The following is a 17,460-nucleotide window of genomic DNA, read 5'->3' as shown; positions in this document are numbered from 1 at the left end:
ACAATGTACCAGAACACAGTAGCCTATAACATACATTTGTAGGTCTATAAACCAAATTGGTAAACTTGCACAACCTGCTGGACATAGCAGGAAATGCAACAGGTACAATATATAACGTTGAAAATTGATTGAAAACTTTAATAACAGATTGCAGAATGGGTACAATACAGTACAGCTCAATACACACAATTGTTAAGGGGATGCAGACCAGAGAAATACTTTCATCTTGTTTACATCAGGGTCCCCCATTTTCAATTCATAACATATATGACATACACGACATACAGTGTGTATTGAGCCGTACTGTATTGTACCCATTCTGCAATGTTAAATAAAGTTTTCATTCATTCATTCACAGATACAGTACTGCTACATCTATACATTTATGACATACCAGATTTACAAATACAGTACAGTTTGTGATACAAAAATAGTCTAAAAAAAGAGAGTATATACATTTGACGTAGAAACTGTACATTTGGAGGTGGTTGGGTGGGCGGGTGGGGGAAACTGTACATTGGAATATCGACTAAACCTTACTTGGTCCCAAGAAGAGGGTCTCGTGTATTACTGGGTTAGGTAATTTACTGTACATTTACAGGGGCCAGTTTCGAATTGCAGTCAGTCTCCCGTAGGTGAGAGTGGTTTTGAAAGTGGGTAGTGATTCACATTGATGTGGCATAATTGCGAAACGTGTTTAGTCCCATGTTTGAGCCGAATCTGAGTTTAACATGATTTGTTGAGCTCCCTCTGGTGTAGTGATCGTGGTATTCACTGACCTTTGGGAAGTATTTTGACATGTACATGGGTACCTTAGTCGTGTAGTGTATCTTGTAGACAAGGCCCATTGCAAGTTGCTGTACTCTGTCGTCTACTCTAAGCCATCCTAGGTTGTCAAAGTGGGCAGGGGTGAGGTGGGTTCTAGGAGTAAGGTCAAGCAGTAGTCTGACCAGTTTGTTTTGTGATGTTTGTATTAATTTAGTTTTTAACGCCTTTGAGGTGCTTTGGTACCATGAGGTGCAAGCATAGTCGTAGTACCCTTGAATGAGTGAATGAAAATAACATGTTTGCATTATGTATGGTGCCACATACCTACAGAGGACATCAAATACAATAACTGTAGTTTTCTGGTCACTGCACATATTGCATACCTGCATGTTGTACAACATAAAATAATAGTAGTATAGTATTTAATACTTGACAAAGATGAAGACACCCTGAAACAGAACAAGATAGCAAACTCGGCTGACAACATATAACATAAATACATAATAACACTATGGTAACACATATATATATATATATATATATATAATGCATATAATATGTATACAGTAATAGTGAATGAGTGAAAACAAAGATGGCCGCTCAGCATGGTTGGTAAGACGCTGCCCTCTAGTGGCCGGCAATAAACGCTTCACATTTAAACTTCCTTCCCCAAAAAAACTAACTCCACGTTTCGCAATTATGCCACATCAATGTGGAACGCACAGCTGTAAAGGAATGTGAATCACTACCCACCTTCAAAAACACTCTCAAAGAACACCTACAGAAGACTGCAATTCGAAACTGGCCCCTGAATGTCCAACCCCCCCCCCCTAAGCAGTGACCGTGTCCACTCCACAGCTGTGTGTATTCTCTGTAATGTTGTTTTATTCACTCTGTAATACATCTCTGATGGCTAAACCCTCTTCTTACCGTCTCTTCCAGGTGAAATGAAGTGAACCCGACACTCTGTTCCACACGTCGCACTCAGACAAGAGGCAACAACAACTTACTGAACAGTTTCGTTTTCTCTGAAAAGGGAGAGAAGGGGCGGCACTTCCTGCTTTCTGCTGCTTCTTCTTCTTCTGGCATTTATTAGCTGTTGGCACAAACTTTTTGGTGCATTACCGCCACCTTCTGAAATGGAGTGTGGATCTAGATGAGTGAATGAATGAATGAAAACTTTATTTAACAGATTGCAGAATGGGTACAATACAGTACGGCTCAATACATACAATTGTTAAGGGGATGCAGACCTGAGAAAGACGTTTGTCTTGTTTCCATCAGGGTCCCCCATTTTCAATTCATATAGACATTTATGACATACACAACATACATGACATTTATGGCATAGGGACATATAGGTATTTAGTACTGATACATTTGTGACATAACGGTATTCAAATATACAGTACTGTTACCCCTAGATCCTGACAGAGTATATACATATGATGGGAAGGGGACTGTACATTAGGAGGGGGTGGGTGGGTGGGAGGGAAATATACATACGGCGGGGAGGGAATATATACATGCGGTGGTGAGGAGACTGTCTATTAGGAGGTGGTGGGGGTTTTGGGCATTTACGGTGGCCAGTTTCGAATTGCAGCCTCCCGTAGGTGCTCTTTAAGAGCGGTTTTAGTCCCTTGTTTGAGCCGAATCTGGGTTTAACATGATTTGTTGAGCTTCCTCTGGTGTAGTGGTTGTGGTATTCACTGACCTTTGGGAAGTATTTTGACATGTACATGGGCACCCCGGTTGTATAGTGTATCTTGTAGACCAGGCCCATTGCAAGTTGCTGTACTCTGTCGTCTACTCTAAGCCATCCTAGGTTGGCAAAGTGGGCAGGGGTGAGGTGGGTTCTGGGGTTCAGGTCAAGTAGTAGTCTGATGCACATGATGCTAATGACTAGTGACTACTCTATATCCTTCCACTCAAACCTGTCTCATTTAGAAAAAGTAAATGGCCCTGTACCCCACATTCCGAGCTCAGTCGTAACAATTCTCTCACCTCCAGCTTGATGTGGTCTCTCTCCAACCCGTCTTTGAGGATCTGTCTCTCCTGTTGGTATTTGATACAATCCAGCAACCAGTGGTGTAAAGTACTTGAGTAATTGTACTTTGTTACAATACTTAAGTACTGTTTTTGGGGATTTGTACTTTACTCGAGTATTATTAGGTTTGTATACTTGTAATTTTACTCAATTACATTTCAGAGGAAAAAAACATACTTTTTACTCCTTACATTTAAAATGCAGACCTACAAAGTACAAAGTACAAATCTCGCAGGTCCAACAATTTTAATTAGTATATTTGTTTCTCTGGCCGAGTGGCCGAACTAACGTTAACGTTATTAATCTGCACTTTATTTAAAAACAGCCAATCAAATCCCCATATATGGAAAATTAACCCGCCCACACCAACGCTGATTGGTCCTTGTGCAAGACTAAAAAGCAGGGATCTTTAAACAATCATCCTTAAACACCTGCTATATCAGAAGAATAGACAGTCAGAAAAAAAGTTTTTACTTTTTAGTACATAGGCTAAGTACATTTAAAAGTAGAAACTTTTTTACTTTTACTCAACTGTGTTTTTAGCCAGATACGCTAACTTTTACTTGAGTAAGATATTGAGACAGTACCCATATTTTCACTTAAGTATCATTTCTGGGTACTTTTTACACCCCTGCCAGCAACACATGCTCCACTGTTTCCTGCCTATTACAGTACTGGCACATACCAGGCTACTTCCTGGTTTCTTCTTCTTCTATTACAGTACTGGCACATACCAGGCTACTTCCTGGTTTCTTCTTCTTCTATTACAGTACTGGCACATACCAGGCTACTTCCTGGTTTTCTCCCAGGGGGTGGAATTTAAGTCAGCATAGAAAGTTAAGAATGTCTTTGGGGTCGTTTTAAATAATATAGGATGCAGACAGTAAAGACTAAACTTAATTGTTCCATTATTTATATTATTTATTTGGTTTCTTACACCTCCAAGCACGACATTTAGTGTAATATATACCAATAACAAAACAGAAGTGATTGTTACATAATAGGCATGTTTATAGCCTGTGTTACAGTGACACCTAGGGGTGCTCTTAAGATGTTGCATGTAATAATAATGCAGGACTTAACTCAGAAGTCTTTATTCAGCATGCAACGACATGCAGCGATGGGCGGCACACACAGTCACACACACACACACGCACTGTTTTTAGGGTCGCCGATGCGATTGAGCTCTGCGCTTGACCCATCCCGTCGTCCTTCCCCCCAAGGGCAGCGAGGTACCTCCTGCCCGTCTTCGTCAGGGACCTGTTGGGCATGTTTTTCCATTGGGGGATGGCACCTCAGTTAAGGACTCTATCACAGAGTTGTTTACACACATCTGCAACTGTCACCCAGCGCTTTAACTGTAATTCATCTGGTCTGCTTCATGTATTACAATTATCAAATGTATCTTCATGTATTATAATAATACAAATGTTATTATTATCTTAAACAAACACTCACCTAACACTCACTTTAACACTACATTGTATTTATCTATTATTAAAGACATTTGCACTACATTCATAGCTCATTTGCATTTGCACCTTACCCTAAACTTTGTACCTCATTTTCTGCATTGTACCTCACTGTTTACTCATTTTACTCACTGTACTGAGATTGTACCTAGGTTGTACTTTAGATTGTATATTGCATTGTATATTGTATATATGTATGTAACCCTAACCCTAATCCTCTTTACTTACTTTTCTTTATATTGTATGAAGCACACTCTCAGGGGCTCATACACAACCAAGCATTTCATCGTAAAGTACCTGTATTTTATTGTGATACTTAATAAACAAACTTGAAACGACATTGTAATTGTATTTGGTTGTTTGTTTGATGTGTGTTTTAATTAGATCCCTTACCTCTGTCTCTTTTCTATTTTATTTTATTTGTTTTATTTTATTTATCCGTCATTGTAAATAAGAATTTGATCTTAATTGACCTGCCTGGTTAAATAAAGGTTAAATAAAATAGGCTACATGAAGAATGTGCAGACCTAAGTGTCAAGGCTGCACCAGCATAAAGTGGGATATATATTAATCATATCAGAACCTCACGTTCCTATAGGCTTCTGTAATCTGTTACAAAACATGATAAAGGTCAGAGTATGCACCCAGCGGATAGTGCGTGGCATGATTGGCATCCCGTCCAATCTTTCGCCGTCGACTAAAGACGCACTTCTTCAACCATTATCTGAATTAAAAAGAAAAAAATATCTAACCCTAACTAACCGTACTGTCTGTCATCATGCACTTGTCCTAATAAACTAACCTACACTGTAGCACTCAACACTTTGATGAACATTGTTGCTCAGCTGATAGAGTTGTGCCCTTCCTGATGACTTGTCGTACAGAACCTTCCTGATGACTTGTCGTACAGAACCTGTAAGTCGCTTTGGATAAAAGCGTTCAGCTAAATGACTAAATGTAAATGTATGGCATAGATATGAAAATAAATAATAAGTAAAATAAAAATGTTTGGGGGTGAAAGTATGTGTGTGCGTGCGCATGTGTATGCAAACAGACGCATGTGTATGTGCGAGTATGAAGATGAATGAGTGCTTGTCAGTTGTGTGTGAGAGGGTGTATACTGTAAACTGGGGTTTCAGCAAGAGCAGGAGGGATCTACTGAGAGCGTGTTGAGCAGGAGGGATCTACTGAGAGCGTGTTGAGCAGGAGGGATCTACTGAGAGCGTGTTGAGCAGGAGGGATCTACTGAGAGCACGTTGAGCAGGAGGGATCTACTGAGAGCGTGTTGAGCAGGAGGGATCTACTGAGAGCGTGTTGAGCAGGAGGGATCTACTGAGAGCGTGTTGAGCAGGAGGGATCTACTGAGAGCGTGTTGAGCAGGAGGGATCTACTGAGAGCATGTTGAGCAGGAGGGATCTACTGAGAGCGTGTTGAGCAGGAGGGATCTACTGAGAGCGCGTTGAGCAGGAGGGATCTACTGAGAGCGTGTTGAGCAGGAGGGATCTACTGAGAGCGTGTTGAGCAGGAGGGATCTACTGAGAGCGTGTTGAGCAGGAGGGATCTACTGAGAGCATGTTGAGCAGGAGGGATCTACTGAGAGCACGTTGAGCAGGAGGGATCTACTGAGAGCGTGTTGAGCAGGAGGGATCTACTGAGAGCGTGTTGAGCAGGAGGGATCTACTGAGAGCGTGTTGAGCAGGAGGGATCTACTGAGAGCGTGTTGAGCAGGAGGGATCTACTGAGAGCGTGTTGAGCAGGAGGGATCTACTGAGAGCGTGTTGAGCAGGAGGGATCTACTGAGAGCATGTTGAGCAGGAGGGATCTACTGAGAGCGTGTTGAGCAGGAGGGATCTACTGAGAGCGTGTTGAGCAGGAGGGATCTACTGAGAGCGTGTTGAGCAGGAGGGATCTACTGAGAGCGTGTTGAGCAGGAGGGATCTACTGAGAGCATGTTGAGCAGGAGGGATCTACTGAGAGCACGTTGAGCAGGAGGGATCTACTGAGAGCGTGTTGAGCAGGAGGGATCTACTGAGAGCATGTTGAGTATATTCCTGAAGGCAGTCAGTGCAGTAAGAGCTGTAAGTTTAAGGGCGTCTTGAATAGCGTTCGAGTCATAAGCTGCTGCAAAGTGAAAGGCGTTTCGTCCGAATTGATTGATAGAATGAAAACTTTATTAACAGATTGCAGAATGGGTACAATACACAGTACGGCTCAACACACACAACTGTTAAGGGGATGCAGACCAGAGAAAGACTTTCGTCTTGTTTACATCAGGGTCCCCCATTTTCAATTCATAATGACTTGTAAGTAAGGGTGCCACTTGCTCCGTGCAATCCATTCTTTGTGGATCTAGCCCCCGGTGTTCCCGGGTTGTATTCCAGCTCCTCCCGGCAGCGCGTCTTCTTCACCCTAACTGACCCCTAACTGACCCCGTGAGCTGGTTGGCACTTTGCACGGTTGCCTCCGCCGTCGCCGGTGTGTGAATGTGAGGCATAACGTCTTTAACCTGAATTGGTTTAACGGCTCATCTGACTACCTTTTTGAATGGATGAAAGATTTTTTTTTATGTTCGAACAAGTATAAAAACCAAAATATATCTGTTCATTTCACATATACAAAAGATAATAAAAAAAAAAGACAACAAAAAAGAAACCGATAAACAAATCATAGTTTACCTCGTTTGAAAAAGGAGTAGGAAGTATACTTTAAAAAAATCCCTACCCCTTTTTAACCATCACAAATGATAATTGAATCTATTGTTAATTATATGTATAAACTCTATCTCTATACAATCCAATACATTTATATATAAATATGTAAATAAATATGTAATGATATGTATAATGTATATATACTAAATAAATACCATATGATATACATTTCTTCTATTTTTTATTTACATCTTACACATATTCCCAATCAACACACTTCCTCTTCCAGATACCCATTTAAGAAAGATTTTTGTACATCTTTTGAAACTGATTTATGTTTGTACTCTGTTTTATCTCTAACTGCAGACTGTTCCACAAGTCCACCCCACAGACTGACATGCACATACTCTTCATTTGGGTTCCGACGCACCTTAAGGAGGTTGGTGGTTGCCTCAATTTAGCTCAATTAATTACAGAATCTACGAGGCCACATTTGAAAGACTGAGCTACTCTTATATCGATTTGCTATCCTTTTAACCAGGTTGACAGAATTATAGCCGGTGGTGTTTTTGAGCGTGGAATCAGTGACCACTGCCTGATTGCATGTTAGAAATGTGTTAGAAGTGAAATACGCCCCCTAGCTGTGATATAATAACCATATCCTCCCCCAGGCCATCAGAGCCTTGAACACTGAACTCTCCACACACAAGCACACATGAGCACACACACAACACACACACTGTACACGCGCACACACTAGCAGTCACTTTAACATGAGCACACACACACTCATGCTGTACACGCTCACACTTATGGTCACTTTACAAAAGGAAAGGTCACTTTAAGAATAGTATAGTATAGCTTGAGATCGTATAATATAGCATTGTATAGCAGTGTACATAAAGACCCAGTGCCTCATCCGTAGCTAACAGTGTACTGCACTGCCACAGGACCTAGCATGTCCTACCATGCTCTGTAAATAACTCATGTACAGATACCGATATGCCCTACTTTGATTATTTGTATTATTGCACAATGTCGTTCTATTGGATTCTTATTATATTTTATATTATTATTGGGCGGCTAGGTGGTGTAGTGGGCAAGGCACTCGCCACCAATGTGGAGACGCTGGGTTCGCATGTTCGAATCCAGCTCTCCACATTGTTTTCAGTTTGGCTGGTCGTCCGTACTAATACAATTGGCAGTATTAGAGGGTGGGAAACTGATGGGTGGGGATCGGGCGTTGTGGACAGCGACTCCTACAGGTCGGTTGGTGCGCCTGCGCAGTAGAATCAGGAAGTGTCGGGGGCAGCGTGAGCCTCCCACGCGTTACTCCTCGCCACTGAGAGATCGAGCTGCGCAGGTGAAAAGATGCGACTGCTGTTACCTCAAGTACCGGAGGGGACTTGTGCTATGTATGACTTAGTCCACATTGCAGCCGGCTTGTGGGAGGCAAGAAACAGCGTCCGTGACAGGGGAGGGGTTGAATTGGATGATACGAAATTGGGATGGGAGAAAATATAGAAAAATGGGAGAAAAAGTGGATAAAAAAAAAACCAAAAAAAAATATTTTATATTATTATTATTGTATTATTGCACAATCGCTGCGGGCAAGACCCCCCGCATTTCATTGTATACTTGTATGCCGTGACAATTAAAACTCTTGACTCGACTTGACTTGACTATACCACGGCCTGTCGTGAACTATTGCTTAATTAACCAATAGCCTACATACCTCGTTATCCAGCTGCTAATACCTGCTTAGTTAAAGGAAGAAGAAGAAGAAGAAGAAGAAGAAGAAGAAGAAGAAGAAGAAGAAGAAGAAGAAGAAGAAGAAGAAGAAGAAGAAGAAGAAGAAGAAGAAGAAGAAGAAGAAGAAGAAGAAGAAGAAGAAGAAGAAGAAGAAGAAGAAGAAGAAGAAGAAGAAGAAGAAGAAGAAGAAGAAGAAGAAGAAGAAGAAGAAGAAGAAGAAGAAGAAGAAGAAGAAGAAGAAGAAGAAGAAGAAGAAGAAGAAGAAGAAGAAGAAGAAGAAGAAGAAGAAGAAGAAGAAGAAGAAGACGACGACACTGGATGACATTTCAATCACTTCCTTTATTCTATTGCTCTCGGTAAATACATTTGAGTGTAACGTATAACAACATCGTCCAACCGTACAAAATAGAGAAAAATAAAAGTATCCTGTGCACCGAATACTGACAGAAGTACATGGATATAACATGGATATAATAACATGGATACAACACGCTGATGTTAAATCATCAAAACCCTTCATGGAGTGTCGCTGTCACAAAGATTGTCTACATATTATTACATCATTTCTTCTACATATTCTTGCCTTCGGAGCAAAGATGGGACCGTTTCCCGTTAGAAGCACAAAAAGCTACAGGTCAGCGGTTCTCCACCGGGTTGCCGTGGTAACAACACACCGTGAGCTCGGGCGTTGCCAAAACAAGAAGAGCCTCTTAACTTTTAACCTCATTATTAAAACCAGCTCATTGTAATTATTAATTTCCTAGCAATTAAATACATTGTACGCAGATTCTTTATTTGGTGCCCCTTCTTGTCCGCTCATCACAAGATTTCAAACAATAATTTGGTGAGCCGCGTATTTACATGGTTCTGAAGTGTTGAGAACCACTGCAATAGAACCCTAAGATGTTCTTGATCAGGACTTCCCCTAGAGAACCCTAAGATGTTCTTGCACGAGGACTTCCCCTAGAGAACCCTAAGATGTTCTTGCACGAGGACTTCCCCTAGAGAACCCTAAGATGTTCTTGCACGAGGACTTCCCCTAGAGAACCCTAAGATGTTCTTGACGAGGACTTCCCCTAGAGAACCCTAAGATGTTCTTGCACGAGGACTTCCCCTAGAGAACCCTAAGATGTTCTTGATGAGGGCTTCCCCTAGAGAACCCTAAGATGTTCTTGCACGAGGGCTTCCCCTAGAGAACCCCAACATGTTCTTGCACGAGGGCTTCCCCTAGAGAACCCTAAGATGTTCTTGATCAGGACTTCCCCTAGAGAACCCTAAGATGTTCTTGCACGAGGACTTCCCCTAGAGAACCCTAAGATGTTCTTGCACGAGGACTTCCCGGCTGAGGTCCATACAAATAAAGCTGAAGCAAACAGTTGAAGAAGCCAACATCTCTCCCACCCGGTACACACACCACACCTCTCCCACCCGGTACACACACCACACCTCTCCCACCCGGTACACACACCACACCTCTCCCACCCGGTACACACACCACACCTCTCCCACCCGGTACACACACCACACCTCTCCCACCCGGTACACACACCACACCTCTCCACACCCGGTACACACACCACACCTCTCCCACCCGGTACACACACCACACCTCTCCCACCCGGTACACACACCACACCGTTTAGTCCCAAGTGTCCAGCCCTCCGGGTCGGTTCTGGACGTCCAACCCCTCCGGGTCGGTTCTGGACGTTTCGGACGCACCAGCGCCAGAGCGGCGGGGAAAACATCAAAGGAAAACTAAGGTAAAAGGCAGTAAATAAGATAAGCTACCAGCGGCTAAATGAACTAATAAGAAGCAGGTTTACCACATTAAACATTACAGTTGAGCTTGTGGGACTAGATGGTACAATCCCGTAGATAATCAGCCCTTGGTATTGAATGGGGTTAAAAGGGTAAAAGCTTCACAAAGCACAATAAACAAAGATTATACACTGGACATGTTTTCAGTACATATTTCAAATGGCCGTCCGTAACAACCGCACTTTTACACAGCGACACGTTATCCTAGTAGCTCCACAGCAGCACAGCAAAGGATATATAGTGCAATTTCACCCACGACAAGAGAGACCCCAGAAGCACAATATACATAACAATAACCAGGGCCACACGCACAGACACGAGGGAATACCTCATGAGATCGACGTAGAGGACGAGGGAGGGAGATTCATTTGGTCTACCGTTCGCCGATCATCGCTAATCACCTGAGCTTTAGTCAAAAGCGGGGGGGGGGGGTCGTGTCGATTCACGTTCAGTGCAATAAACTCGGGAGTGATCGCTCTTATCGTTAGCAAAATAAATGGCAATTTCAGTTTCCGTTTTGAATTCACTGAAAGCGAACCGACTCCAAATCAAGCAAGTCGAGCCGCCTGTTGCAACTGAACTGAACCTGAAGGAACCGTTCATACACAAGCTCTGTTGCACTGAACTGAACCTGAAGGAACCGTTCATACACAAGCTCTGTTGCACTGAACTGAACCTGAAGGAACCGTTCATACACAAGCTCTGTTGCACTGAACTGAACCTGAAGGAACCGTTCATACACAAGCTCTGTTGCACTGAACTGAACCTGAAGGAACCGTTCATACACAAGCTCTGTTGCACTGAACTGAACCTGAAGGAACCGTTCATACACAAGCTCTGTTGCACTGAACTGAACCTGAAGGAACCGTTCATACACAAGCTCTGTTGCACTGAACTGAACCTGAAGGAACCGTTCATACACAAGCTCTGTTGCACTGAACTGAACCTGAAGGAACCGTTCATACACAAGCTCTGTTGCAACTGAACTGAACCTGAAGGAACCGTTCATACACAAGCTCTGTTGCACTGAACTGAACCTGAAGGAACCGTTCATACACAAGCTCTGTTGCACTGAACTGAACCTGAAGGAACCGTTCATACACAAGCTCTGTTGCACTGAACTGAACCTGAATTGTGCTTAAAGATATTGCACACCTTCTGTGCAGTGTGTATGTATGTCTATAACATGTGTATGTATGTCTATAACATGTGTATGTATGTCTATAACATGTGTATGTATGTCTATAACATGTGTATGTATGTCTATAACATAATAGGCAGCTGAAGAGGCTTTTTATGATGCATATGTGGCGCCATCTGGTGGCCACACAAACACACGGCATAACACCCCGAAGAGAATCTCTACAAGAATATCTCAAGCATTCATGTTAAATATATTGTGCATGATATATATATATAGTACATCTCCCAGAAAAATTGTTAAATATACTTATTTTTACATATTCTTATGTAAACGCATAATGCGTTAGGTTAAGGGTGCTGTAAGTGGTGTGTATTTGTTAAAATAAGTGGTCTACGTGTTAAAATAATTTGACAGCCATCCATTTTCTGGTATCCCGTTCCCACTTTATCCAATCAGGAGAGAGAACTCCACGCTGAAAAAAATGTTGCGACAAAAATAAGAAATAAAAACTAGTTTTAAGCAAATAATGTGCTTGAAACAAGTAAAACTATTTTGGATATTCTTGGATAAAGTGGGAAAGGGATACTGTTTAGGGACTGGGAGACCCATGTTACTGACCAGACACTCTGTATCAGTGATGGCTGTCAGACCCATGTTACTGACCAGACACTCTGTATCAGTGATGGCTGTCAGACCCATGTTACTGACCAGACACTCTGTATCAGTGATGGCTGTCAGACCCATGTTACTGACCAGACACTCTATATCAGTGATGGCTGTCGGAGTGTAGAGCTACTTAACACATATTTTAACAAACAAAAACACCACTTATCAGTTGATACTTCTACTTAAAACACACCGTCATCACTTGACCACACTGAACATCCACACTTCGACAACTCTGCGTCGACGACCACCGTCAGCGAACACGGACAGAACAGACGTCATCAGAGACGTTCAAACTAAGCCAAACCCTTATTTGCATAAAGAACTAGAATCCACAAGCATCTTGTGTTTTGCTCAAGCCGTGCGCTCAGGCTTCGCTAGCGGTGACACTTCGGGTCCGGGATGTTAAGTGGCTCGTCTTTTTGCAGACATCGTCATCTCACATCTGCATATTATCACTACAGTTCATTTATATACTGTATATATATATATTATATATATATTTATTTATAACGTGTTCAGCGGATGGGAACATTCTCTTCTGACATTTAGACACGACATTACATTATTCTCCACCAGGGGGCGCCACCACCACAGCACGACCACCGACGACAATCAAAGAATCCAGAACACCTGTTCCACAAAGTGACCTCCAATTAAGAAAGGCCTTTATACGTGGCGTTAGACAGCGTGTGAACCGCCACTGCTACTGTATATACAGTATATATATATATATACACACACTGGCTTTTCTGTCCGCTGTCGGTCCGTACTGTGGTTTGTGCTTCCTGTGCCAGGAGGAGTGTGCTTCCTGTGCCAGGAGGAGTGTGCTTCCTGTGCCAGGAGGAGTGTGCTTCCTGTGCCAGGAGGAGTGTGCTTCCTGTGCCAGGAGGAGTGTGTTCCTGTGCCAGGAGGAGTGTGCTTCCTGTGCCAGGAGGAGTGTGCTTCCTGTGCCAGGAGGAGTGTGCTTCCTGTGCCAGGAGGAGTGTGCTTCCCGTGCCAGGAGGAGTGTGCTTCCTGTGCCAGGAGGAGTGTGCTTCCTGTGCCAGGAGGAGTGTGTTCCTACACTGCATTTATCTATTTGTCTTCCTCGCCACGTGTGTCTAGCACCTTGTCACCCTGTGAAAGGGGGGTAACCCTGTGAAAGGGGGGTAACCCTGTGAAAGGGGGGTAACCCTGTGAAAGGGGGGTAACCCTGTGAAGGGGGGGTAAGTACACTTTAAAAAGGGGGCAGTGAGGTGACGTGAAACCCAGAGGCGTGTGCACGTTAAACCCAGAGGCGTGTGCACGTTAAACCCAGAGGCGTGTGCACGTTAAACCCAGAGGCGTGTGCACGTTAAACCCAGAGGCGTGTGCACGTTAAACCCAGAGGCGTGTGCACGTTAAACCCAGAGGCGTGTGCACGTTAAACCCAGAGTGCGTGTGCACGTTAAACCCAGAGGCGTGTGCACGTTAAACCCAGAGGCGTGTGCACGTTAAACCCAGAGGCGTGTGCACGTTAAACCCAGAGGCGTGTGCACGTTAAACGTTGGTCTATTTCGCGCTCGTTAGTATTCCGGTGAGTCTTTGCAGCTACGTCCGATGTCACCGCGGCCCGAGTAAGAACCGACACGCGGCTCGTGACGTTCTCGAGTTAAAAGGACAATAATAATAATAATAATAACAATAATAATAATAATAATAATAATAATAATAATAATAATAATAATAATAATAATAATAATAATAAAGAAAAAAGCAGCAATAAACACACAAAGCCAGGGCTGGGGGGGGGGGGGGACGAGGGTCCGCGGGCGCTTTGCAAAATACGAGGCAAAAGATGATGTTGCGTTCGCGTGCCATTCGTCTCCATCACCGGGCGCGTTCGATTTATCGGTTAAAAACGTATTTCTTTTCCACCCTGGAGTGTATAGGTCGCCTGAACGCAACATGGTGGCGCTGGTTAGCATGCGGCGCATTCTCAGTAACGGAGCAGTCGTTAAACACGGGGCAGGTCTGACTCGAGCCTGGGGAGAAACACAAACGGAATAAACACGGGGCAGGTCTGACTCGAGCCTGGGGAGAACACAAACGGAATAAACACACAGGTCTGACTCGAGCCTGGGGAGAAACACAAACGGAATAAACACACAGGTCTGACTCGAGCCTGGGGAGAACACAAACGGAATAAACACGCAGGTCTGACTCGAGCCTGGGGAGAACACAAACGGAATAAACACGCAGGTCTGACTCGAGCCTGGGGAGAACACAAACAGAATAAACACACAGGTCTGACTCGAGCCTGGGGAGAACACAAACGGAATAAACACGAGGCAGGTCTGACTCGAGCCTGGGGAGAACACAAACGGAATAAACACACAGGTCTGACTCGAGCCTGGGGAGAAACACAAACGGAATAAACACACAGGTCTGACTCGAGCCTGGGGAGAACACAAACGGAATAAACACACAGGTCTGACTCGAGCCTGGGGAGAACACAAACAGAATAAACACGGGGCAGGTCTGACTCGAGCCTGGGGAGAACACAAACGGAATAAACACGCAGGTCTGACTCGAGCCTGGGGAGAAACACAAACGGAATAAACACGCAGGTCTGACTCGAGCCTGGGGAGAACACAAACGGAATAAACACACGGGGCAGGTCTGACTCGAGCCTGGGGAGAACACAAACGGAATAAACACACAGGTCTGACTCGAGCCTGGGGAGAACACAAACGGAATAAACACACAGGTCTGACTCGAGCCTGGGGAGAACACAAACGGAATAAACACGCAGGTCTGACTCGAGCCTGGGGAGAACACAAACAGAATAAACACACAGGTCTGACTCGAGCCTGGGGAGAACACAAACGGAATAAACACACAGGTCTGACTCGAGCCTGGGGAGAACACAAACGGAATAAACACACAGGTCTGACTCGAGCCTGGGGAGAACACAAACGGAATAAACACACAGGTCTGACTCGAGCCTGGGGAGAACACAAACGGAATAAACACACAGGTCTGACTCGAGCCTGGGGAGAACACAAACGGAATAAACACGAGGCAGGTCTGACTAGAGCCTGGGGAGAACACAAACGGAATAAACACGCAGGTCTGACTCGAGCCTGGGGAGAACACAAACGGAATAAACACGAGGCAGGTCTGACTCGAGCCTGGGGAGAACACAAACACAAAGTTGTCTCTAGTATTGTACAGGCAGAACTGTCCCCTCAATAAACCTTCTTCAAATTCAAGGACTGCTCTCTCTCCTTCACATGGTCGTCGACTCCTCCCCTTTTCAGTCAAGCAAGGGGATAGAAAGGAGACGGCGGGGTGCGCTCGTTTAGGGCTCCTGGACCGGTGGGGGGCGGGGGGGGGGGGGGGTACGGAGTTTACACCATTTAAAAATAGGCTTTAATTAATGGCGGCAGGCAAAACTATTTAGGTGTTCACAATTAGGCCTAATGGAAGCGGCTAAGTGGCGCAGTGGGCAAGGCGCTCGCCACTAACGCAGGAGACGCTGGGTTCGAGCCCAGCTCTCGGCGTTGCTACCGGCTTGGCTGGTCGTTCATACTAACGCAACATGCAGTGTTAGAGGGCGGGAAAGCCGGTGGGTGTTCAGCCTAGATGGAACGACCTTCAGCGACAGCTCACCGTCGACGAGCGAAGGAGCCTCTTTTCACACGAGAGAGGCGGGACCACTGGCTACTCTGAATTAAAGCCCCCTCCGCCCTCCCACGTCTGTCACGTGACCGGGAGGCTACCACCGAGCATCCCGAAACGAGTGCACCCAAAAAGAAAGAAGGACCTCGACTATGAGGTCCTCCCTCCCACGTCGCCTCTTCCTCTGATCGGAGCGAGACCCCAGCGCCCCGATCAGACTGTAAAGCAGGTATATAACGATACACAGGTGGATAATAAAAAAGAAATAAAAATGATAATATATATGCATAAATATATGGTATTTTGTTTTGCTTCGGTTTCCTTTCGGTTGTGCCAGCCAGCAACGGTGCCGGTGTGTGTGCGTGTGAGTGTGAGTGAGAGTGTGTGTGTGTGTGTGTGTGTGTGTGCGTGCGTGTGTGTGTGTGTGTATTGTCTGGTCCTACAGGCCCTTGTTAAAGTAGACAGTTGTGACGGTAGGGTTGCTCTGTCGTATTCTCTCCTGCAGGTCTGCCTCCAGACTGCTCACAGCCATGGAACTACGGAGAGGAGGAGGAGAGGGAGAGGGAGGAGAGGGAGGAGAGGGAGGAGAGGAGAGGGAGAGGGAGGGGGAGAGGGAGAGGGAGGGGGAGGAGAGGGAGGAGAGGGAGGAGAGGGAGGAGAGGAGAGGGAGGGGGAGAGGGAGAGGGAGAGGGAGAGGGAGAGGGAGGGGGAGGAGAGGGAGAGGGAGAGGGAGGAGAGGGAGAGGGAGAAGAGGGAGAGGGAGAGGGAGGAGGAGGAGAGGGAGGAGAGGGAGGAGAGGGAGAGGGAGAGGGAGGGGGAGGAGAGGGAGGAGAGGGAGAGGGAGGAGGGGGAGGAGAGGGGGGAGAGGGAGGAGAGGAGAGGGAGAGGGAGAGGGAGGAGAGGGAGGAGGAGGAGAGGGAGGAGAGGGAGTGGGAGAGGATAGAGGGAGAGGGAGGCGGAGAAGAGGGAGGAGAGGGAGGGGGAGGAGAGGGAGAGGGAGAGGGAGGAGAGGGAGGAGGAGGAGAGGGAGGAGAGGGAGAGGGAGAGGGAGATGGAGAGGGAGAGGGAGAGGGAGAGGGAGAGGGAGAGGGAGGAGAGGGAGACATTAGAAACACTGCTTTGGGTTTAGCGATGATAACTAGGGATGTTCGATATTGGCTTTTTTACCGATACACCGATATTGTCCAACTCTTAATTTCCGATACCGATATCAACCGATACCGATATATGCAGGGTGAATAATTTCAGGTAATTAACATTACATATCTCTTGTCGTGGAAGTAACACAACATTATGCATACTTTTGACAATAAATAAAATCATAATTTGTTCTTACTTGCTTGCCTGGGTAAATAAAGGTTAAATAAATGTTAAAAAATTAATTTCGTTTGAAAACCGACAGATAATTTCCGATATCACATTTTTATGCCAATATCGGACATCCCTAATGATAACTCTTTAGGACTCCAGCCTCCCAAACAACTGCCTCTGTGCACT

At 45.0% G+C, this 17,460-nt stretch overlaps 1 protein-coding gene across 1 annotated transcript in view; it reads right to left on the bottom strand.

The window, feature by feature from the left end:
• Positions 1-15,354: 15,354 nt before the first annotated feature.
• Positions 15,355-17,460, bottom strand: part of LOC311234835 (sideroflexin-1-like) — a 60,075-nt gene continuing 57,969 nt past the window's right edge. Inside the window, exon 10 of the mRNA XM_084322078.1 lies at positions 15,355-16,499. Coding sequence (XP_084178204.1) covers positions 16,403-16,499 — 97 coding nt within the window. The 3' untranslated portion in view covers positions 15,355-16,402. The remainder of the gene's footprint in view (positions 16,500-17,460) is intronic.

The sequence above is a fragment of the Notolepis coatsorum genome (genome assembly GCF_963971535.1).
Source record: "Notolepis coatsorum genome assembly, chromosome: 9".
NCBI classification, from domain to species: domain Eukaryota; kingdom Metazoa; phylum Chordata; class Actinopteri; order Aulopiformes; family Paralepididae; genus Notolepis; species Notolepis coatsorum.
Note: the sequence above shows the minus strand (reverse complement) of the source record. Positions and strands in the feature narration are given on the sequence as shown.